Here is a 21,639-nt window from a genome sequence, read left to right as displayed (position 1 = left end):
AGATTCCCAGTAGCTCCACCGTGGTCCCATTACCCAAATTTCGATCCAGGTCCTCCTACCCCTGCGTTCATTTCCTGCACATTGCAGGTCTTAAGAACAAATTTCTCCATAGGCAGAGACGAAAGAAAGGCGAGGAATGAGTGTTTGCCGGAAAAGAATCAAATGAAATGAGCTAGTCAGTGCTGCCAACTTTTAATGAGGAAAAAAAGCTTTTGTTGACTGGATAAAAGAAAAAAAAACTAACATTTTATGAAAAATTAAAAAAAAACTGGAAAACTAAAAAACCAATAAAAATCTAGAAAACAAAAAACACCCAGAAAATGTTTTAAAAATCCATTTTATACGATTTTCCGATTTGTTACAACATTTCTATGATTTGCTCAATCTCCTCCTAAAATATTGTCGTTTTAAAAAAAAGTTTAATTTTTGTAATAGTTGCGGTATAAACACAATATAATAAACAAAACAATAACGTTTGAATTTAATGTTAAAAAGGCGGTGTAACCGTGAACTTATTACCAAAGAAATGTCAAGCCGTTTACATATAATTGTCTCTGTCACTGCCATCTATCGATTCAATGTTAACGTGATGTTAACTTAACATCCGCATGTAGTGGAGACGTACTCCGCGAATATCCAAGACTCAATCCACAAATAGCAAATACTTACTCCGCCGCTAACAGAGACACAACATTTAGCAATAGAGGTAGGGATACCCGCTGCATTTAGTGGAGACACAGGTAGTTGAGACACATTCCGCATGTAACGACGTCTAAGGGATGGGAAAACACCGATTCCTACTGATGTTAAACACCACGTCAGTATCGATGATGGTCCACCTCTAACAGGTAAAATCAAATGTAATGTTTTCGAATAGATAAGAGCAGCGCCAATTGATCATGGAAGTAGAACCCACGCACTTTTTGGAAACACACAGCATTACCATAGGTCAGCAACCTCGCGAAAAGCAGATAACGACAACCATTCGGTAGCGCTATTGTAAGCCCCCAATCATCGAACACGTGCGCCCATTTGAGAGGCTGACGGAATCCCCCCTTGGGTTTACGTAAATAGTAACCAAGTGCCGCCATGACGGACGTGGAGATCGCAACGGCCAAGAAGTCCAACCCCGTAAAATCCTTCATTGCGGGCGGCGTGGGTGGCATGTGCAATGTGATCGTCGGCCATCCGCTGGACACCATTAAGGTGAGCTCGTAAATCCACCAAACTGCCGATGTAATTATCATTTTTCATTCTAGGTGCGCCTACAAACCATGCCCACGCCCTTGCCGGGGCAACCGCCCCGCTACAAGGGCGTCGTGGACTGTGCCGCCCGCATTCTACGCCAGGAGGGATTTCGGGGATTCTACAGAGGGATCTCGGCTCCTCTGGTCGGCGTCACACCCCTCTATGCCGTGGACTTTGCGGTCTATGCTGCAGGCAAGCGGCTGTTCCAAACAGACGAGCACCTGCGGCTCACCTACCCACAGATTTTTGTGGCCGGAGCGCTGGCGGGAGTCTGCTCAGCCCTCGTCACAGTGCCCACCGACCGGATAAAGGTCCTGCTGCAGACACAGGCCGTCACCAGTGGACCCCTGCTGTACAATGGGACCATCGACACGGCCGCCAAGCTTTATCGGCAGGGTGGGATCCGAAGTCTCTTCAAGGGCACCTGCGCCTGCATTCTGCGAGGTGAGTTGTGGATTAGTAATGCTGTTTGCCCTATTAGTAATACTATTCTGTAAGCCCAGACTCGCCCACCGGCTTCTATTTCGTGACCTATGAGTTCCTTCAGGAAATGGCCAGGAAGAAGTCCAAGACAGGGAAGATTAGCACCGCATCTACGATTCTGTCCGGCGGAACGGCTGGCATTGTGTTTTGGACTTTGGCCGTGCCCTTCGATGTACTTAAAAGTCGTCTCCAGTCAGGTGAGTCACCGTCATGCACTCACAAATCGCTCTGTTGGCCAGGATTTATGTATAAATGCCCCAATTGCAGCACCTGAGGGCACTTACAAGCACGGCATTCGAAGCGTGTTTAGGGACCTTATGGCCACAGAAGGCCCCAAAGCTCTGTTTCGCGGAATTCTCCCTATTTTACTGCGTGCCTTTCCCTCCACCGCTGCGGTTTTCTTCGGCGTGGAGCTCACCAATGACTTGTTGAAAGCCTAATCTTAGGAGTTTGTATTCAAGAGAGGCTGTTTAGTTAACTTGAATAATTAAATGTATTGTTATCAAAGTTATTTTTTTGATTTTATACTGACATTCGGTATTTATTAATTAGACCGTATTCGGCCTAGTTTCTCTTTGAAAAGGATTTAAAGAATAAAGAATATCCAAAATATGTTGCTAATAATAAATTAGTTGATTGAAAAGAAATCTAGTAAATAATTATTTTATTTCCTAAGTGTAAATTAACTTTTTATTTGAGGTCTAAACAATTATTTCATCGTCTGACTGTACCAGAGCTAAGGTACTTTTGGTTTAGTATCAAATAAGCATAGAAAAGCTATTTTACCATAATCAAATGCTGTTTTGGCCTTTGAGACTCTTTGATTTTTGTAAATTTAATATGTTTACAAATTGCTTTATTCTGTTCAGTCTTTAATATTAAATATAAATATTATCTGAAACCTGGATTTTGTTCCACGTTTCTGAAGTTTCGTTCAAAAATATCCAATTTATAAAAATATTTTTTAAGAAGGAATTCATGACTTGTTGAAAGCCTAGTCTTAGGAGTTTGTATTCAAGAGAGGCTTTTTAATTAATTTTAATAATTAAATGTATTGTTATCAACGTTATTGTTTTGGTTTTATATGGACTTTAGGTATTTATTAATTAGACCGTATTCGGCCTAGTTTCATGTTGTTGTTCGTATCTCTTTAAAAAGGATTTAAAGAATAAAGAATATCCAAAATATGTTGCTAATAATAAATTATTTGATTGAAAAGAAATCTAGTAAATAATTATTTTATTTCCTAAGTGTAAATTAACTTTTTATTTAAGGTCTTAACAATTATTTCATCGTCTGACTGTACCAGAGCTAAGGTACTTTTGGTTTAGTATAAAATTAGCATAGAAAAGCTATTTAACCATAATCAAATGCTTTTAGGCCTTTAAGACTCTTTGATTTTTGTAAATTTAATATGTTTACAAATTGCTTTATTCTGTTCAGTCTTTAATATTAAATATAAATATTATCTGAAGCTTAGTTTTTGTACCACGTTTCTGAAGTTTTGTTCAAAAATTTCCAATTTCAAAAATTTCCAATTTCAAAGATTTCCAATTTATAAAAATATTTTTTAAGAAGGAATTCGTTATTATAATTATCATAAAAATATTGGACTGATATTGGCCCACCAATGACTTGTTGAAAGCCTAATCTTAGGAGTTTGTATTCAAGAGAGGCTTTTTAGTTAATTTGAATAATTAAATGTATTGTTATCAAAATTATTTTTTTGATTTTATACTGACTTTCGGTAATTGTTAAGTAGACCGTATTCGACCTAGTTTCATGTTGGTATTCGCAGCACTTCAAAAAGGATTTAAAAAATACGCAAAATATCCGAAAACTGTTGCTAATATTAAATTATTTGAATGAAAAGAAATCTAGTAAATAAATATTTTATTTCCTAAGAGTAATGCTGTTAATTTAACTTTTCATTTGAGGTCTAAACAATAATGCTGCCAAATCATCATGATGCTTCTAATTCCAGTTTACGTGATTTGATCTACAAATGAATGCAAAACAGAACGATTTTTCAGCATAAGCTGGTGGGAAATACCAATTTTGAATGTTTTTTGAGGTTTCATGCATGGAAACTTTTGAGATGAATTAATATAAATATAAAACGGACACACAAGCGATTTTTAATAATTGAAATTATGTCTGCCAATTTCACAACATTTCGTGAAATTATTTCAACGTCTGACTGTACTAAGACTAATGTACTTTTGGTTTAGTATCAAATTAGCATAGAAAAACTATTTTATCATAATCAAATGCTGTTAGGGAAAGGATAGTTAGGCCTTTAAGACTCTTTGATTTTTATAAATTTAATATGTTCACAAATTGCTTTATTCTGTTCAGTCTTTATATTATATATATAAATATTATCTGAAGCCTAGTTTTTGTACCACGTTTCTGAAGTTTCGTTCAAAAATGTCCAATTGTCGCAAAAACTACGCAGTCCACAGTTTTATAAAAATATTTTTTAAGAAGGAATTCATTACAATAATTATCATAAAAATATTGTACATTTCAAAGATATAGAATATAAAGTTAAAAAAAAGCCCCTTAGAGTTGCAAGTTTTAACACCATTTTTATTTAATTAAGAAGGCCAAAACAGTTAAAAACGCGAAAACAATATTGTACGCCTCAAATATAATTACGAAAACGTTAATAAATCGATTTGTCACTTTTTTTTTATCAAAAATTTAATTATTTATTAAGCCAAGTACTTTTTGAAAAACAATAAAAAGGCTTATGTCTTGAAGTATTGTAATCTACAACAAACCGGTTTTCCCATTATGAAAACTATTAAATTGGTATAACTGTTTACTAACCATATCCAAACTTTTCTTCTTTGAGTTATTAATTTAATTTAATTTTTGTTGATCAGAATTGTCCTCTATCAATAATATTTGTACTCATGCACGGTATCTTGTCTCTTCTTTTATTGGGCAGTCAAAGTATTATTTATTTAATTTTATACAATTCTTGAAAGCTGACTGCCACTGTGTTTTAACACAATTGCAGGCTAGTTGAATGCCCTAAATGTTCAGTATTTTACATTTCCATGTAAACGAATGCCTTAGCTTGGTTCTCTTCCATTCCAATTGGAACCAGATATTTACACATCGATCGATAGTTTAAGGCAGAATCGATCGACAGCATTAAAGGGGAATTCGCGGCCAGGCAAAGCAGTGTTTTTATTAATTCCAATCAGAAAGATATACAAAGACTTCACCAGATTGGAACCCGGTATTTATACATAAATCGATAGTTTGAAGCAGAATCGATCGACAGCATTAAAGGGGAATTCACGGCCAGACAAAGCAGTGTTTTTATTATTTCCAATCAGAAAGAATTACAAAGATTTAGTACCTTAGATATAAAATATAAAGGGCGATATAAAAATAAAGATAGGGCGGATTTCACCAGATTCAAGTAATTAGGAACAATTAAAGACGAATTTCACAAGAAGCCGATATCTTTCTCAGTCTTATCAGTTTGTTTTCGTACTACAAATGCAGGTTAGTCACCAGTTGGAGACGGAAGTCTAATAATGGCCGTCAGCAGGACAAGTAATTGGTCACTCCAGTCACTGAACATCACTTCGTATAACATCAGGGGTCTGGAGGGGAAGCACCTGGATAGATCATTTTTGGAGTATCTCGGTAACTTTGATATCTATATATTACTCGAAACCCACACGCTTCCCGAAGCCCCAGCCACCGAAATCTTCGAGGAACAGCAGCCCGACTTTGAGTTCTTGCATTGGAAGGATGCAACGAAGGTGTTCCGACGAGGCAGAGGAATTGGTGGGTGTATAGTGGGCATTAGAAAGTCGCTTAGGGACCTCGGAATAACTCACTCAGTTGCTGAAGCAAATGGCTTAAAAGTTCTACAGCTTCGCCTGGAGAGAAGGCAACTGAGCATAGTTCCACTCTACATCCATACTGTGGGTTGGGACGCAGAGTTCGAGCCCGTAAGACGAGCCTTTGAGAACAGTGAACTCTCGCTTGAGAACGCCATTGTAATGGGCGATGTGAATGTGCGAATCGGGGAACTTAAACAGGCAGTGGAGCCCAATCCCTGTGTGGCCAACACAAACGGTCGACTTGCCAACGACAAAAAGAGGGAGAGAGGAGGCAGGTTTATTTCCTTTTGCACCCAAAACAAGCTGCAAATCCTGAATGGCCTGACCCACGGCGATTCAGCAGGAAGCTACACCTATTTCAGTGCTGTGGGCAATTCCACCATCGACATAGCCGCAGTTAGTCAGGGTCTCATGGCGTCGGTGGTGGACTTCAAGGTGGACAAGCCAGAAGTGGGGCAAACCCGCCATGGGTCCGATCATTTGCCCATATGCCTACAAGTGGACCTTGACTTCCTGCGAAACTGTCAAGCCGCCAGGAGGCCAAGAGTTTATCCACTGACTCAGCCAACGAATAACAATGTCGTCTCATTTGATCCGAATATCGAAGTGACTGATCCATCTTTGGACTGTAATATAAGAGCCGAGGAAGCAATATTTGTCCTTAGGCACAGCTCTTGGCCTGAGTTATCGAAAAATGCACTGAAAGACATAATTGACGGATTAACACTGCAGTGTAATGATCTTTTCAACGAACCGAATAGAAACAAAACCGTCGTTTCGAATATATACTCACAATCTGATCTAGCAAAGATACTACTCAACATAGTGAGGAGGAGGCTGACCAGGTGGTGCAAACAAAACCGCATCCTAAGTGATTGTCAGTTTCGTTTTTCGGGAAAGTCCTCGAAGGTGGACTTTGTTTACATTTTAAGTACTGCTGCAAGTCTGAAGTTGGCCGAAAAGGGAACGAAAGTATACTCGTATTTTGTTCACTTCAAATCGGTACACCCAGAAATGCCCAAAAAACTCTTGTGGATAAAACTTCAAAAGCTGGGAGTGTCGTCAAAAATAGTAAACTATTTAAGACTCGTGTACAAAAATAAACATAACCAAGATGAACTTTTCAACTACTTTCAAATCGGCGGTGGAGTTCTTTCGGAACTGATTTTCACCCTTTATTTAAACGATCTTGCCGAGGAATTAAAGGGAGAACCAGGACTTGTGATCGATAATCGCCAAATAAGCATTCTAATGTATGCTGACAAAGTCGCCATTCTTTCTGAAAGCACTAGAGCGCTTCAAGATATGATCAATCGGCTGGAAAAGTTCTGCATCAAATGGGGACTGGCGGTGGACATGGAAAAGTCGGAGGTAATGGTGTTCAGACGGGGCGGTCAGATTTCTGCAGCGGAAAAATGGATTATCAGAGGAAAAGTGATCAAAACTACTTCCAAGGTCGCCTTTCTCGATTTTGAGTTCACTTCCTCGCTCTCAAACAGAAAACAAGTGCGCAAAATGATTGCTGACGCCAAAAGTCGCCTGGAGGATTTCAGTACCGAAACTGAACCCTGGATAAGATTGATGGAACGTTATATGGCTCAAATTTGGGGAAGTCAGTTGTTCAAGGAGATCGACAAGCTGCAGGAAAGTTACAAAAGGAAAACTGGAAATACCACTATCTGCAATGGTACCCATCTTAATAGTCTTGCCTTAGACCTACAGCTAAAATATATTGGAAGTATATATTTTTCATGCAATCAAAACTCTTTGGCTCAGTTTCTCAACCTCAAAGTGATAGAGAACAATGTTCTGTGGGCACAGCAACTTAGTGATTTTTGTGAGCCTTTCAAATTGAAATGGAAGAGCTTCCTCAACTCTGAACTAGAATGGAGTAATTTTTGCTCTAATCTGCTCACCCGCCTGGAAAAACCTTGAGTCTCCATGGATTTTTAAACAAGAGTTCTAGTTCAAATTTTTTTCTACATATTTTTTAAGAAAGCGAAACTATCTGTGGTAACTCCAGTTTTATATACCCCAGCAGATGTAAGAAAAATGTGTTAGTAATGTGTTGACTAAAAAATTTATTAAGAATTATTATCTTAAAATTTATTAAGAATTTATGTTTTTAAAAGAAAACACATACGATTAGAGGGAAAAGGTTTTTATCTAGATTAAGTGTTTTTGTTACGTTTTCATAAATATGGTTTTAATTCAGTAAATTAAGTTCGCTACATTGATAAATATCTGTCTGGACTTTCCTATTGAGTTTTGACATTCGCTTCCGTGGTGTCACTGAAATCACATTTATGTACATATGTACAAGGTTCATCAAATATAAATTCAAATACCTCTTTAACTGCGTTGTAAACTTTGAACTAATATTTAAATATACTCTGAAAGGGGACAAAATATTTTTTTGTATATAAAAAAGTTGTATAAAAACTATAATAAATATGCATTTATGTCTGATTTAATAAAAAAAAAGTTTTTAATTCATGCAGCCGTAAAGTTGTAATTTTTGTATTTAGACGAAATATTTTAAGCACTTATAGCACAAGTATATTTTTTAACAACTTTTAAAAGGAGCATCGGATTCGAACCATGGTCATGCGGTGTCATTTGGCGCTTATTTTAAACAAAACTGCCACCGGCAGTGCTGCCAACTTTTGATCAGAGAAAAGCAGTGTTTGACTTGATAAAAGGAAAACAAGAGAGAAAGCAGATACCCTTGCAGCTATTGAAAAAATTAAATATTTTTTAAAACATAAATTTTGAATTATGTGCGTATATTTTAAACAACATTGAAGCTATGATGATTTTCAGCTAAATTATTTGAACATTCCTATGACAGCTATATGATAACAATTTCCAATTTGAATAAAATTAAAAGCGTTACTATGAATTATCAAACCATTGTCCAATAGAATTAAAAAAAAAAATAAAATTAGAGCAGTTTAAATTTAGTTTTCATTGAATTTTTATATTATTATATTCCGATTGCTCTCATGGAAGCTATATGATTTTAATCAAATTTAACCCGTAATTCTAAAATAATAAACCTTTATTACGAACAACAAACAACATTAAAAAACTGCAATATTATACTTTTTAAATCTTTTTCCCGATTATTCCTATGGGAGCGATATGATAAAGTCGTCCGATTCGGCTCGTTCCAACTAGTATAGTACCTGCAACAGGAAAACAACTTTTGGGAAAGTGTCATGCAGATATGTAGTTTTAAAACTTAAAGACTGATGCTGATCAAACTGCGTTGCAAACTTGTGACTGAAATTACAATACCTCCTGCAATATATGTATATATATAAGTGAGTAAACTCAAGTTTAAAGAAAGTATAGTTTCTAGTGTTGCTTAGTGTCGCTACAGGCGAAAGTTTCCTTAGCTGCCCAAAGTTTCAAATAATGTAGAGGCTATTATTTATATTGTCTGTTCTCACATCTTAAATTAGGATTCAACCTGCAGGCCAATTCCTTTTATTGAACCGTTTTTGATCTAACTTATTTAGCTCTTTAAGGGGCCTTATACTCTCGAGGCGAGAAATTTTTTTTTTTTAGATTCGTTGTTACGTCGGCTTCGTTTTTCCCGAGGCAGATCTTTTTTATTAAGCAAAAGTAATGCAACACTAAGTGAAAAATGCAGTTTTTAAGTCATTTTGTTACATATTAAGGGATATAAAAACGGAACAAAAATGTCAAAAATCGTACTCGGCCAAATAACGGTATTTTTTGTGAACAGTTTGAAAAAAAATTATTATAATCGGAATAGTTCTTCTATAAAAATACTTACTCGTCGGCTAAAAAAACACTTAAAGGATAAATTACAGTTTATAACTTGATTGAAATTTGTACCTTTCGGGTTTCAGAAACATGCGAAAAAATATTATTTCGACAATACCCTTTTTGCTGTGCATTTAATAAGTTAAAAAAAATCGAGTTTTTGAAACTGCGTGAGTAGAAGACCCCCGTAATTGTAAGCTGTGGATTGTTATTCTGTTGCATAAAGCAAATTACGGCACTTTTTCCTCAGCATAAAGAAACATAATTTCAAACAACATTTTTCCAAAAATAAGCCAGTTCAATTGATAGTGTAACACTAAGGTAACACTTTAAGCTTAATTCGGTTTGCTAAAAACCAAACTGTTTGAAGCGGCACTTTTTGAAGACTTCTGGTACTCAGACTTATGCCCCGCAATCTAGGACACACTATTTCGTCTATTTATTTTTTAATGACTCAGTATGGAACTAAAACCAAGACAAAAATACAAAATTTGTGTCAATTTGTATTACACTCACTGAAAATAATATTTTCACCCGACAACTAAAGCAAATTAATGGAAGGTAAAGTGGAAAGAACCGGGATTGTTTGTCTCAGCTTAAATGATAAAATATAAACTGTATGTGGTTAATAAAGTTTATAACAACTCCATGATCGTACCGAAACTGAACACAAAATACAAAGATTGAACTATTCGAAATAAGTGAAATAGGGCAAAGTCACAACATTTTTAAACCATTACAATAGTAGATTATTTCGTTTTTTTATTTATCTCTGGCCTATCCCATAGTTTCTACATGTTTAATTTTTGGAATGTCATAAAATCTCCTTAAACACTATTACGAGTACTATGTAAAAATTGTATTACAGATAATTGCACATTAATCATAAAAATATTTTAAAATAGTTGCAAATAAATATGCATAAATTGTATGTATACAAAAAATGTAATGTATAAAATACGCAATACTCCTTAGAAACAATCGAACTAAAACCGAATTGTGTGAATAGCTTGGTTGATATCATAAATTCTTTGAAGCATTGGCTGTGATGCTCAATTGGTAAATGATCCACAATCGGATCAATACTTTGCTGTAATACTAATAAAGAAAATCAGGCGCTTACAAACGACACTTCCAATGAAGTTATTGTAACACAAATATTTAGCATCCATAGTCATTATCAGCTAGTTTTGCAGTAGATCTTAATCGTGATACTCGGGGTCTAAAAAGTAAAGGTGTTAAATTTAAAATATGGTGGAGGTTTCCTGTGAAACTTATAAAAAAAAAATTGTTTTAGTTGAGAGCGCTTTGCTTAAAATATTTCAAAGTTGCAAAGCAATATTACGATTGACCCTCAACTAACAGAAACAGATCTAAATCTTGATACGTAGTAATCCAACAATATTAAATAATTACAATCTTAAATTCTGTACTATTGTTTCTGGATATTGCAGTTGAAGTGAACTCTAACGAATTGCTTGGTCGAGTGGAATCTAACCAATTATTTGTTTAACACATTTTGCTTTGTGAAAGCAACAATAACAAAATCATAGATGATAACAAAAGATCAACAGATTGTCCACAATTAGTCAATTAGTCAGCTTTCACATTTCTTCGCACCTTAGAAATAGAACAAAAGTCGGATAACTAGTAAATTAGAGTCGTTAGATTGGGGGAGCTTGTGATGGTAATAAAAGATCAATGGAATATCACGATTAGTTCTTATATATAGTTATATATATTAGCTGCTCAGTTTCCAGTTCCGTTTGCAGCTCAGTCCGCTTGACTAGAGTTTGAGCCGCCGCCACCGCCGCCGCTGGCGAGTCCGCCACAGCAATTGCTCTGCGCTGCCTTGGCACTGAGGCTTCCCAGTCCGATGGAATTGCCCTCCGACTGCCGCTGGGCAGCCGCCGCTGCAGCGGAACCGCTGCCATCTTTGCTTCGTGCCTGACCAATCAGTTCGGCGGCTATTTCGTAGAACAGCCGCTCCACGTTCTCCGCCTCCTTGGCGGACGTTTCCAGGAAGTACATGTCGTGCTGTTTGGCAAACTCCTCGCCAATCTGCGTGGGTATCTCGCGATCATCCCGGTCCGTCTTGTTCCCCACCAGAATCTTGAGTACCTTGGAGTTGGCATACTCCTGAATTTCGCGCAGCCAGTCCGGCAGGCAGTCGAATGTGGGCTGGCAGCTAATGTCGTAGACCAGGATCAAGGCGTGGGCTGATCGATAGTAGCTCTGCGTGATGGAGCGGAACCGCTCCTGGCCGGCGGTGTCCCAGATCTGCAGCTTGATCTTCTCGCCCTCTACCTCCACAGTTTTGATCATGAAGTCCACGCCGATGGTGGCTCCCTGGCCAGGCGGAAACAGGCCCTGGGTAAAGCGGCGCACCAAGCAGGTTTTTCCAACGCCCGCGTTGCCCACCAGGACGATTTTGAACAGGAACTTGTAGTCCTCCATTGGGGCTACTGCCGAAATGGGTTGGTTTTTGGCTTACTGCGGGGTGTGTGTGCTCTGCCTCTGCAAACGTAGTCGAAAGTTAGTCGCAGTTCAGACACACCTAGGCAGCGACGCGTAACGCAAACGATTGGTATCGTGATGGGGTGGTGGCACGTTGGATCGGCTTACGCCATCCTTGACGAAGACTACGCCTCTCACCTGTGGCTCACCTGCGACTCTCTTATTGCCTAGGTAGTAAGATGGGTGGTTCTAACCACTGATGGCCTTGTTCTGTGGCTGTTTTGACCAAAAACTGATGACTCAACAGCAGTAGAAGGTGCTTGCTTTCCGCTTTTCGCTGCGGATGAACCCTAAATCCATTCAATCTTGGCCAGGCTCTCGCTCTCTTTATCTGGGAAACTGCAATCAACTGGTTGCATGCTGGCGCATTAATTGCCAGATCTCTTTTTACGTATGTTTACCAACAGAATTTAGCTGCTTTTCGACTTGTGATGGTATTGAACTAGAGCTGGAAGCAATTTCGATAGGCCGATGTTCTACAATCTTTTTCAATCATCGATAGTTTTGTACAATGCTCTAGGCTTTTTTCGATTTCGATTTGAATTTCAAAACAAAATAAAAAAAATAATGTCGTTTAAAAACTACTTTTACCGAACTAATTCCGATTTAAAGTATATAAGTCATGAGTAGGTTTCAATTCAAAATATTAAATATGGTTCATCAACATTTTTGTATATATTTATTTATTTATTATTTATGTTTTATTTATTTGTTATTTATTATTTGTTTCTAATAAATCTATTTAAATACATATATTTCTGAAATTTGTTTAATTTTTCTCTGCATATTTGTATTTTTTTAACGAATATTTTTAATTTTTTCTACATAACATATGTGTGACGAATTTATATCGATAACACTAACAAACACGAGTATATCGATCAAATTTGTGCAAGTTTGCTCATCCCCGTCTACTGCCAACTCGGTCCAATTACTTCGGCGCTTGTTTTAAAATGTCAGTTAGAAGGTAAACGATTTATATATCTATCTTAAACATCGAGAAATGTTATGAGCTTAGTCGAGGAGAAATAGAGCTCGTAAAAGGGTGAAATGGTCCAGACCCTAAAAAACCAAATCATTTGCTTAAAAACTGACACGACAACAAGGTGCAATCGCGGGATTCCCGGTATAAACGTGTAATTCATCGACAATGGTAAAATTTAAGTTAAGGGCGTCGCACACCTCCCGAAACTTTGCTCTGAAAATAAGTCTATATAGATAGAATTTTTAATTTCAAAAGACCAAATTTACACCATTACGACGGACAACGAAAGGAACATGGTAAACCAGTGGAACTTTTAAACAGCTGCGATGATGAGGATGCAGACAACGAGGAAGTTTCTGGTGAGGATCCCGATAAAGAAGGACTTCTGACCAATATCCAAATTCACTCTATAAAGTCAGTGAATTGTGCAGCCCACACCTTTCAACTTGCCGTAAAGGATTTTTTTCAATGCATCGAATCGGCTTGTTACATTGACAAAGCTCGAGGAATTCTTAAGCTTTTAAGAACGCCAGCATACAGGTAATGTTTTTTCATTATTTTGATTAAACTGATAAAAAAAAACGTAATAAAATTATTTATATATTATGTATTTTATTTAAAATTTGTTCGCTTTGAATTTTATGTATTGGAGTTGTTAGTTACTTAAAAACATTTAAGTAGTTGATACATATACAAATATTTATTTTTATTGTTTTTTTTTATTGAAGACATTGTAATTTGCGTTTTGAATTTTTAAAAAATCGGACAACCATATCAGCTGTTAGATGTTGCGCCTCGTTGAAACTCAACATGCAATATGTTGAGCAAGTTGCACCAATTCGATTTACAAAAATATATAACAATATTGCCGAAAATCATTTGAGTTTTATTTGGTTGGAATAAATTGAAAATCATTGAATTATTAATTTTTTCATTTTGGTATATACCATTTTTTTCTTTTCCGATCTAGTCATCATTTTATTCTCTTTGGGATCGGAGAAAGAGTGCTGAAAAATGTAGTTGCAACATGTTCTAGATTTGGTAAACAATTTTATCGGGAATTTTGAAACATGGTCATGGTGAAGTAGTTCAAATTAGTAATTTACAAGATAAAGACAAAACATGTTTGTGAGTCCCAAACGAACAATTCACTTTCGTAGGTTAATTTTGGCCCGTTCCCTAATGACCTCTATTCACACAGTTTGACATTTATGAAACTCAGATTTCAGAGCACATTTACCTTGTACTTTCCGATTCCAGCTGTCCTGAACAGCTTTGGCTAGTCAAAGGAATGTGGATGGATCTCTGTGGAAGGGGGCTATAATAGCCCAGTACCAAAGAGCCCATCCAAACGAAACGGATGGGATTATTAATGGATGGTGGACTTTCACCTCCACTCTTTTTCACTACCAAACTCTTTTAGAAGTACTTTTCCGGTTTTTATCTTCATGCTATGGATTAGTTGTTAAAAGGTTGTCTGAACTTTTAAAAAATATGTTATGGCTACAAATTGCTACTACGCCACTGGTTCACAGAAACAAAGACGGCAGCCACGTCAGGTCAAATTCTTTCGCGCCAAGACTTTAGAGTTGCAACGAAAAAACATGAGCTAAATATCGGCTAGAAATGAGCGGTTATGAACGTTAATTCCACCTTTACGGAACAACCGGATCATTTTTGGCACGGCAAAACTTTACTTACCATCTTTGAAAGAGATGTTAAACGGTGGATGGTGCTCTGTGGGAAGTTTCTCAAAATTTTATAGATTTACCGGAATACACTTAGAATAAAAATCAATTGTAGGAATGCCCCTAACAAAAAATCTGTTAAAAAATACCATTTATACCGCGAGTAGTACTATCGATTGTCCGCCATCGATAAGTCTGTGACAACCCTGAAGCCGAAAACAAGTAGCCACGCTAGAGAAAAAATCTAGTGGAAAATTCACAAAATTTATAATTTAATAAACGCAATTGTCGGAAAAAAAGTTCGTAAGTGGTCTTGCGAATTCCGCTGTGCGTTCCCACCCCATTTTGATTTCTCCAAACGAGCCAGAAGCAGAGAAGGGGACTTTTTTCACGGAGCACCCGCACAGCAGCGGAAAGAGAACCGAGGAAATTTTAAGCATGGCCGAGGATTTTGATGTGGAGGCGATGCTCGAGGCGCCGTACCAGAAAAACGTAAGTTTCCTATACCTAAAATTAGGCGATTATCGTATAAATTAAGACCTGCTGGTTTTTGTTAAAACCAAATGCGAATATTTTGATGCGAAAATAGAAAACAGTTACTTCATATGTATGTTTGTATACTTCTTTTCCCAAATAGACACCCACAGGCGCGCTTGTGTGCGTACGTGCATTTTGTGTTTGTATGTAAGTCGTCGTCTCGGGCACACACACACACATGCACATGATGCATACTAAGTGGTCTTAAATCGATTTTTAACCTAATTTTGTTGTTAAATTAAAAATCGGCAGACAAAACGCGGCCGATTTTCGTATTTTTTGTATAGTTATTTTCATACTTGACTGACTGCGTGCATACAGAATTACTTAGTCTACGGAAAATCTTCCTGTGTGTGGGTATGTGTTGTTTATTTTCCTCCTGCCGATGGATAGGGTGTGTACAGTGGGGTGCAAAATATTTTGCAGGGTTGCAAGGGCATCAAAAACGTGTAACAAGTGTCTAAAAATATGGAGTTGGTTTTAAAAATTTAAAGTAAGATCTTCCTCAAAGTGTGTGAAACCATATATATGTATTCCTTACTGACTGAACTAAACTTTTAGTAAAAAGTTTTATTTCCTTATCTTATCGGCGATCTAAGCATAGACACAAAATTTGCAAGGCCATGTAAATTTTAAAATAAGATCATTACATATTTAGACTTTGACCCTATATAAACTTTATTATTTGTTATCAGAATAGTAATGTAGAAATGTAAGTCTATCTCAGTTTATTTATGTACGTGTCTACTTAGAATTTTATAGTAACAACCGATTAAATTTGCAATAATAAATAACTAAACAACATATAAATGTTCGGCCATCAAAAAAATTTCTTTTATCATATTCGAATTATAGGTTAAGGTTTGAGTTGAAAGTTGAAGAGGCTTTTGAATATTTCTTTCTAAAGAATTTTAAGATATTTTTTAGTAGAGCTATTACCAGAAATTACCAGCAAATATTTTATCTAAGAAATGTATTGCAAACTATTTAGGTTCATTGTTTCGGTTAAACATTTTTTTTTTGTATATTGAAAAGCTAAGTAGATTTATTTGAACAAGGAAAAGAATTTGGAAAAAAAAATATTCTAAAGGTCTAGAGATTAGTTGTCTCAAAATGTAAGTGTTATCTAATGAAAAAAAAAAAACAGGTGTTTTTTTGTGGCAGCGCTATCCCCAGAAATGGTTATCAGATAGATTATGCAACAAACGTGAAACTTTTACATTAGGAAATCAATATAAATATATATATAAGACCTTTTTATATTATATAACTGGTGGATTTTGGTATTCAGTTTATCAAGTATAGTCTCCAAAGTATGGAACTCATTGAAATCCCTTTCTCCCCGAATCAACAAATCTTGAGTTGAATGCTCTTATTTCTTCCTTCCTGCTGTCTCACTAAGAACAACCAAAAACTACCCACACACACTCACCATTAAAAAATAAAAAAAAAACCGAAAGAAAATGCTAGAATAATTCTTAAGGGTGAAATGTCTTTGCAGAGAATCGAATAAGCTCAATATTGTTGCTAGAGATTGTTTTGGTCATTCTAAACACAAAAAGCTGGAGACCATTTGGTAAGTTTTGAATGTGCCAGAAGCTGCGAAAAAAAAACAATTACAAATTACAAACAATAAAAAAAAAAAAAACCAAAACATATCTAGGCATTTTGTATTCAATATGATTTGTTTATGTTTGAGTTTTTTTTAACACAAACCAATTGCAATTCTATATCTTACTGCTCTATGTAAACCAATGAAACTGAACGTGCACTAAATTTCAGATTTACTCCTCCTAACTTGTCTGGGGCAGCAGGCAGCACTACTACTACTCTCACTCACAGTCAGACAAGAAAGAAAGTATCGCTCAAATTACAGATTCAAACAGAAATCGAAATCGAAATCGAAAATAAGCAATAATGACCAACACAAAAGCCCAAAAAGCTAAGCCTAAACCAAACCTATTTGAACAAACAAAAAGTAACAAGCAATTCTTAAACTATAGCACTACAATCTTACTTATATAATGTCTATGTCCTATATATATATAGACGACGTCTTTTTGAGAACCAATCAACCAGTCCACTCCACTAGCCAGCGCTAAACATTCCCCCAAAACTGAACTGATTGAGAATGAGCATGAGAAATTTGCCCATGTGGAGACAACTTTTCTCGCCGTCGTGAACCATCTGTGTGTGTGCCATATACAATATATATTGAATATATTTATTAAAACTACGTATAAGATCTCTCTCTCTCTCTTTATCTATATCCTTATTACTACCTTGCTAAAAATTGGCAATGATCCCCAAATGATCATTGTTGACTTAAGCATTTCTACTTTATATACTTGCAGATGCCAAAAATTTAACTAATTTACTTTGATTTGCTTTCTCTTATTCAAAAAAATATTTACGAAACTGAAAAAAATATATATCATAACAAACTCAAATGATATAATCGAAAATCAACCAACATCAACAACGACAACAACGTAACGAACGATCAACACCCGTTACGTGTTCCCACCCACCAAAAAAAAACTGAAACCAATCGACAACAAATAATCCACTTATCTGTATCTACATTATTGCTTGCGCCCACCCCACCCATCCTCCCCGTCCACTCCCACACCCAATCCAATCCCCAAAACAAACAAAACAACCTATCTGTGCAGAATGTCAGTGCGGGCACCGGTGGACGTGGTGGACGCAGGCGCAGCGGCAGCAGTCCCGGCGGCGGAGGCCACGACGACGACTACGCCGAGAACGGACCACGGAACGGCAACGGCGGCGGAAGCTCACACAAAAAGCAAAGCAAGCGGTCCCGGTAAGTGCAATTTAATCTGGAGGACTTTATGTCACATCGAGACACCGAATTTACCTTGAATTACAACATATTATAAATGATCTATTACCATGGCAAAATCTATTCCAACGGAAAAGAACGAAAATTAAGAACATTCCGATGTCTAGTTGAAATGTTTTAGACTATTGTATTTTTTTAAATGCTTGTGTGAAGAAAAAATTGATGACTATATTAAATAATAGAAAAGTCGTTCAGTTTGTATTGTTTTTCAACGTTTACGCAAGTACTTTTGGTTATTGAGAAGACATTTCCGCTATACGAGTTAATATAGCCATGTCACTCCGTCTTTCTGATTATTTTCCGTGTGCAACCTAACTTTAAAATTTGAAACATATACAATATATACAATATTTTTGTTTGTATTTGGCGAAACCTTTCCCTGAGTTGGCTATATTTTTTCATATAGCTCATGCTTATGACTATACAATGTATATTCCGTTTTCGTTTTGTTTTAAACTTCTATTCCAAATGTTATGTAATGCAAAGATATACAATCCGAAGGTGTTCCGAACTTATATAATTTTGTTCATCTTCTTTAAATTTAAATTTGCCGAATATTCAGTAATACTTCAATATAACCAAGTCCATATTAGGTCCAAATCAATAATATAAACCAATGCTAACGCAATACCTTTCCTCACTTTTGCAGCAGTAGAAGCGGCTCACGCGATGGCAAAACCCGGCGGAATCGGGGCAGTGAACGCAGCAGTCACCGGGAGAAGGACAAAGAGCGTGATCGTCACCGCGATGGAGGCGACCGGGATCGACACCGAAGAGAAGGTGGAGATCGGGAAAGGGAGCGGGAGCGTGAACGTGAACGCGACCGGACTCGTCGTAGTCGATCACGGGATGAGCGTGGCGGAGGAGGAGGCGATGATCGTCGTGGGCGGTACGGGGATCGCGAGAGGGAGCGACGTTCCAGAGATCGTCGTGGCGGCAGCAAGTCCTTGCAGCGGGATCGGTCCCGGGATAAACGCCGTCGGAGTCGCTCTCGCGATCAGCAGCGCAAACGGCTGAGTCCAATCCGTGAACGCAAGCGCAGCCATTCCCGCTCAAAGGATAGAAAGTGAGTTGAATTTAGCTTTAATAGCCAGCATACTTGTATTGTGCAAAATATCAGAAGGTTTAAACTTCAGTTTAAAAACGTGGAAACTATTGTGTTTAATATATAACTAGAAAATCCCTTGGAGGACTCTTTTGTTGTATGCATGAATCTAACTAACTTTTTTTATATGAAATCTAACAAAACTTTAGATTTATAAACGATGACCGTAAAAATTTGTCTACAAAAAAAGTTTTAACTTTATGGTCATATGTACGCTTTTTGTTAATTTGTATTTCAAAAACTGCTATTTAAAGTACTTATAAACACCATTAAAATATTTAATTAATACAATTAATTATTTTCCGAATGCAGCAGTCGTCGTCGGGGCACCCACTCGCCCCGCCGTCGATCGCCGGCAAATGGAGCAGGCGACCGAACCCCGCCCACCGAGCTCAGTCCCGAGGAGCGGGACGCCCGCACCGTCTTCTGCATCCAGCTATCGCAACGAGTGCGAGCCCGTGATCTGGAGGAGTTCTTCTCCAGCGTTGGCAAGGTGCGCGACGTGCGGCTGATCACGTGCAACAAGACGAAGCGCTTCAAGGGCATCGCATACATCGAGTTCGAGGATCCCGAGTCCGTCGCCCTGGCTCTGGGTCTCTCGGGCCAGCGGTTGCTCGGCATACCCATCATGGTGCAGCACACGCAGGCGGAGAAGAATCGCCTTCAGAATGCGGCGCCCGCATTCCAGCCGAAGAGTCACACGGGTCCCATGCGCCTCTACGTGGGATCACTTCACTTCAACATCACCGAGGACATGCTGAGGGGAATATTCGAGCCGTTCGGCAAAATCGATGCGATTCAACTGATAATGGACACGGAGACAGGCCGATCCAAGGGTTACGGATTTATAACGGTGGGTTTCTGGTCACTCCTATAAGTTAGTGTTACAAGATAGCTGGGTTTTTAGCTAATAAAAATTTAAAATTACTTATTAATGGTAAAAGTTACAATGAATTTCGTTTGGTATGGTTCAATGTTTAGGGTGTTTAAAACTTTAAATAATATAAGCTTCTTTTTCATTTTAAAATAACATAATCTAATGTAGATTCTCTCTTTTTTCTGCAGTACCACAATGCTGACGATGCCAAAAAGGCTTTGGAACAACTGAACGGTTTCGAGCTAGCCGGCCGCCTCATGAAGGTTGGCAATGTGACGGAGCGACTGGACATGAACACCACTTCGCTGGACACGGACGAGATGGATCGCACGGGCATCGATCTGGGTGCCACGGGGCGTCTGCAGCTGATGTTCAAACTGGCGGAAGGAGCCGGTCTAGCGGTGCCTCAGGCGGCGGCCAATGCTCTGCTGGCCACCGCTCCTCAACCGGCGCCGGTGCAGCAGCAGGAGGCGGCTCCATCAATAGCCACGCAGTGCTTCATACTGTCCAACATGTTTGATCCGCGCACTGAGACGAATCCCACGTGGGACGTAGAGATCAGGGACGATGTGCTGGAGGAGTGCGCCAAGCACGGCGGAGTGTTGCACATCCACGTGGACACAGCCTCGCCCACGGGCACCGTCTACGTCAAGTGCCCGGGAACAACGACGGCGGTGCTGGCGGTGAACGCACTGCACGGACGCTGGTTTGCCGGACGCGTTATTACGGCCGCGTATGTGCCCGTAATTAACTACCACTCCATGTTTCCGGACTCCATCAACGCCGTCAATCTGGTGGCATCCACGCGCAAGAACACCGACGATTGAGCAGGATATGCGGACAAAAAGATTGTTATTATTCGTTACAAAAAATAATTTTTGGTCTAAACATTTTCAATTTTTTTTAAGATTTTCGACGCAAGCTGAAAACTAGGGGCACATATACATATACAATTAAATACATTTATAAATATATGAATTACAACATTATTTTAAACTTCTCTCGCCTTGAGAGCTCCTGAAATGCTGCAAGATCGAATTACTGATGGAAAAAAAAACAGTTCTTAGTGCTAAACTTATTTGTAATTTGCTAGCTTAACCGCCAAAAATGTAAGGACCCTAACCGACCTATCGATAGTTGGCTTGGACGGAACATGATTTTAAAACATTGAAAACTATAAAGTTCATATATTTGTTAAGCCCCCCTAAATTTACTATACAAATATTTTGTAGAAAAGAACACTAATCAAAAATAAAACAAAATCAAAGAAGTGCTTCGAGTTTGCAATGGATCGCTACTCCATTTTTTAAATAATCGGCTTGAAATCTGCCAATAGAGTCGTCATTTGTGCCACTTTTTTTTTTGCTAAAAAAGGTTACTCTTACCTTAAAGTATAGGCTGTAAATTAATTAATACTTGCAATATTGCGCCGAGTATTTTCGGCCACTGGTTATTCGAGGATTCTTGAAAAATAACATAAGTTTCCGATAACTTCTATCGACATTTTACCAATCGAAAAATGTCTTCAGCGACGAATTGTGTATTAGAAGAATATAGTTTATTGCTAATCATAATGAAAAAAATTGTTTGCACGCAATCATAGAAATCCAGTGATAATCTCGTTTTAGTAAAACGCATTCGATAACGATTGTCAGGGCTGCAACAT

At 37.8% G+C, this 21,639-nt stretch overlaps 4 protein-coding genes across 7 annotated transcripts; 3 read left to right on the top strand and 1 right to left on the bottom strand.

Moving 5' to 3' along the window:
* The first annotated feature begins 824 nt into the window (after window positions 1-824).
* Window positions 825-2,374, top strand: LOC108150725 (mitochondrial magnesium exporter 1). The gene is made up of 4 exons (XM_017279022.2): window positions 825-1,206; window positions 1,260-1,692; window positions 1,752-1,928; window positions 1,999-2,374. Exons 1-4 carry the CDS (start codon window positions 1,090-1,092, stop codon window positions 2,169-2,171), a joined length of 900 nt encoding a protein of 299 aa, XP_017134511.1. The 5' UTR covers window positions 825-1,089; the 3' UTR covers window positions 2,172-2,374.
* A 109-nt stretch (window positions 2,375-2,483) lies between these two features.
* LOC108150724 lies at window positions 2,484-7,959 on the top strand. Its single transcript, XM_017279021.2, has 2 exons — window positions 2,484-5,170; window positions 5,257-7,959. Exon 2 carries the CDS (start codon window positions 5,289-5,291, stop codon window positions 7,536-7,538), a length of 2,250 nt encoding a protein of 749 aa, XP_017134510.1. The 5' UTR covers window positions 2,484-5,170; window positions 5,257-5,288; the 3' UTR covers window positions 7,539-7,959.
* A 2,184-nt stretch (window positions 7,960-10,143) lies between these two features.
* Window positions 10,144-12,382, bottom strand: LOC108150731 (ras-related protein Rab-30). 2 transcript variants are annotated; one of them, XM_017279032.2, is made up of 2 exons: window positions 12,054-12,382; window positions 10,144-11,915 (listed from the first exon to the last, which is right to left on the bottom strand). In XM_017279032.2, exon 2 carries the CDS (start codon window positions 11,853-11,855, stop codon window positions 11,172-11,174), a length of 684 nt encoding a protein of 227 aa, XP_017134521.1. In that variant the 5' UTR covers window positions 11,856-11,915; window positions 12,054-12,382; the 3' UTR covers window positions 10,144-11,171. The 2 variants fall into 2 exon arrangements, with proteins under 2 accessions (XP_017134521.1, XP_017134520.1); XM_017279031.2 differs by having other exon boundaries at window positions 12,065-12,382.
* A 2,393-nt stretch (window positions 12,383-14,775) lies between these two features.
* On the top strand, window positions 14,776-21,243 carry LOC108150718 (RNA-binding protein 39). Of its 3 annotated transcripts, XM_017279011.2 has the most exons (6): window positions 14,778-14,891; window positions 14,956-15,080; window positions 17,801-17,952; window positions 18,641-19,057; window positions 19,409-19,949; window positions 20,162-21,243. In XM_017279011.2, exons 2-6 carry the CDS (start codon window positions 15,027-15,029, stop codon window positions 20,798-20,800), a joined length of 1,803 nt encoding a protein of 600 aa, XP_017134500.1. In that variant the 5' UTR covers window positions 14,778-14,891; window positions 14,956-15,026; the 3' UTR covers window positions 20,801-21,243. The 3 variants fall into 3 exon arrangements, with proteins under 3 accessions (XP_017134501.1, XP_017134499.1, XP_017134500.1); XM_017279012.2 differs by having other exon boundaries at window positions 14,776-15,080; window positions 19,412-19,949; XM_017279010.2 differs by having other exon boundaries at window positions 14,777-15,080.
* Window positions 21,244-21,639: the final 396 nt, after the last annotated feature.

The sequence above is a fragment of the Drosophila elegans genome, unplaced genomic scaffold, assembly GCF_018152505.1.
Source record: "Drosophila elegans isolate 14027-0461.03 unplaced genomic scaffold, ASM1815250v1 contig_397, whole genome shotgun sequence".
Classification (NCBI taxonomy): domain Eukaryota; kingdom Metazoa; phylum Arthropoda; class Insecta; order Diptera; family Drosophilidae; genus Drosophila; species Drosophila elegans.
This window is presented reverse-complemented; position numbering and strand designations above follow the sequence as displayed.

Coding starts and splice junctions, on each gene's coding strand:
- LOC108150725 (XM_017279022.2), top strand. CDS start 1,090: ATGACGGACGTGGAGATCGCAACGGCCAAGAAGTCCAACCCCGTAAAA. Junction 1,693..1,751: donor CTGCGCCTGCATTCTGCGAG/GTGAGTTGTGGA, acceptor CTGTAAGCCCAG/ACTCGCCCACCGGCTTCTAT. Junction 1,929..1,998: donor TAAAAGTCGTCTCCAGTCAG/GTGAGTCACCGT, acceptor CCCCAATTGCAG/CACCTGAGGGCACTTACAAG.
- LOC108150718 (XM_017279010.2), top strand. CDS start 15,027: ATGGCCGAGGATTTTGATGTGGAGGCGATGCTCGAGGCGCCGTACCAG. Junction 19,058..19,408: donor TCCCGCTCAAAGGATAGAAA/GTGAGTTGAATT, acceptor TTCCGAATGCAG/CAGTCGTCGTCGGGGCACCC. Junction 19,950..20,161: donor AGGGTTACGGATTTATAACG/GTGGGTTTCTGG, acceptor TTTTTTCTGCAG/TACCACAATGCTGACGATGC.
- LOC108150731 (XM_017279032.2), bottom strand. CDS start 11,855: ATGGAGGACTACAAGTTCCTGTTCAAAATCGTCCTGGTGGGCAACGCG.
- LOC108150724 (XM_017279021.2), top strand. CDS start 5,289: ATGGCCGTCAGCAGGACAAGTAATTGGTCACTCCAGTCACTGAACATC.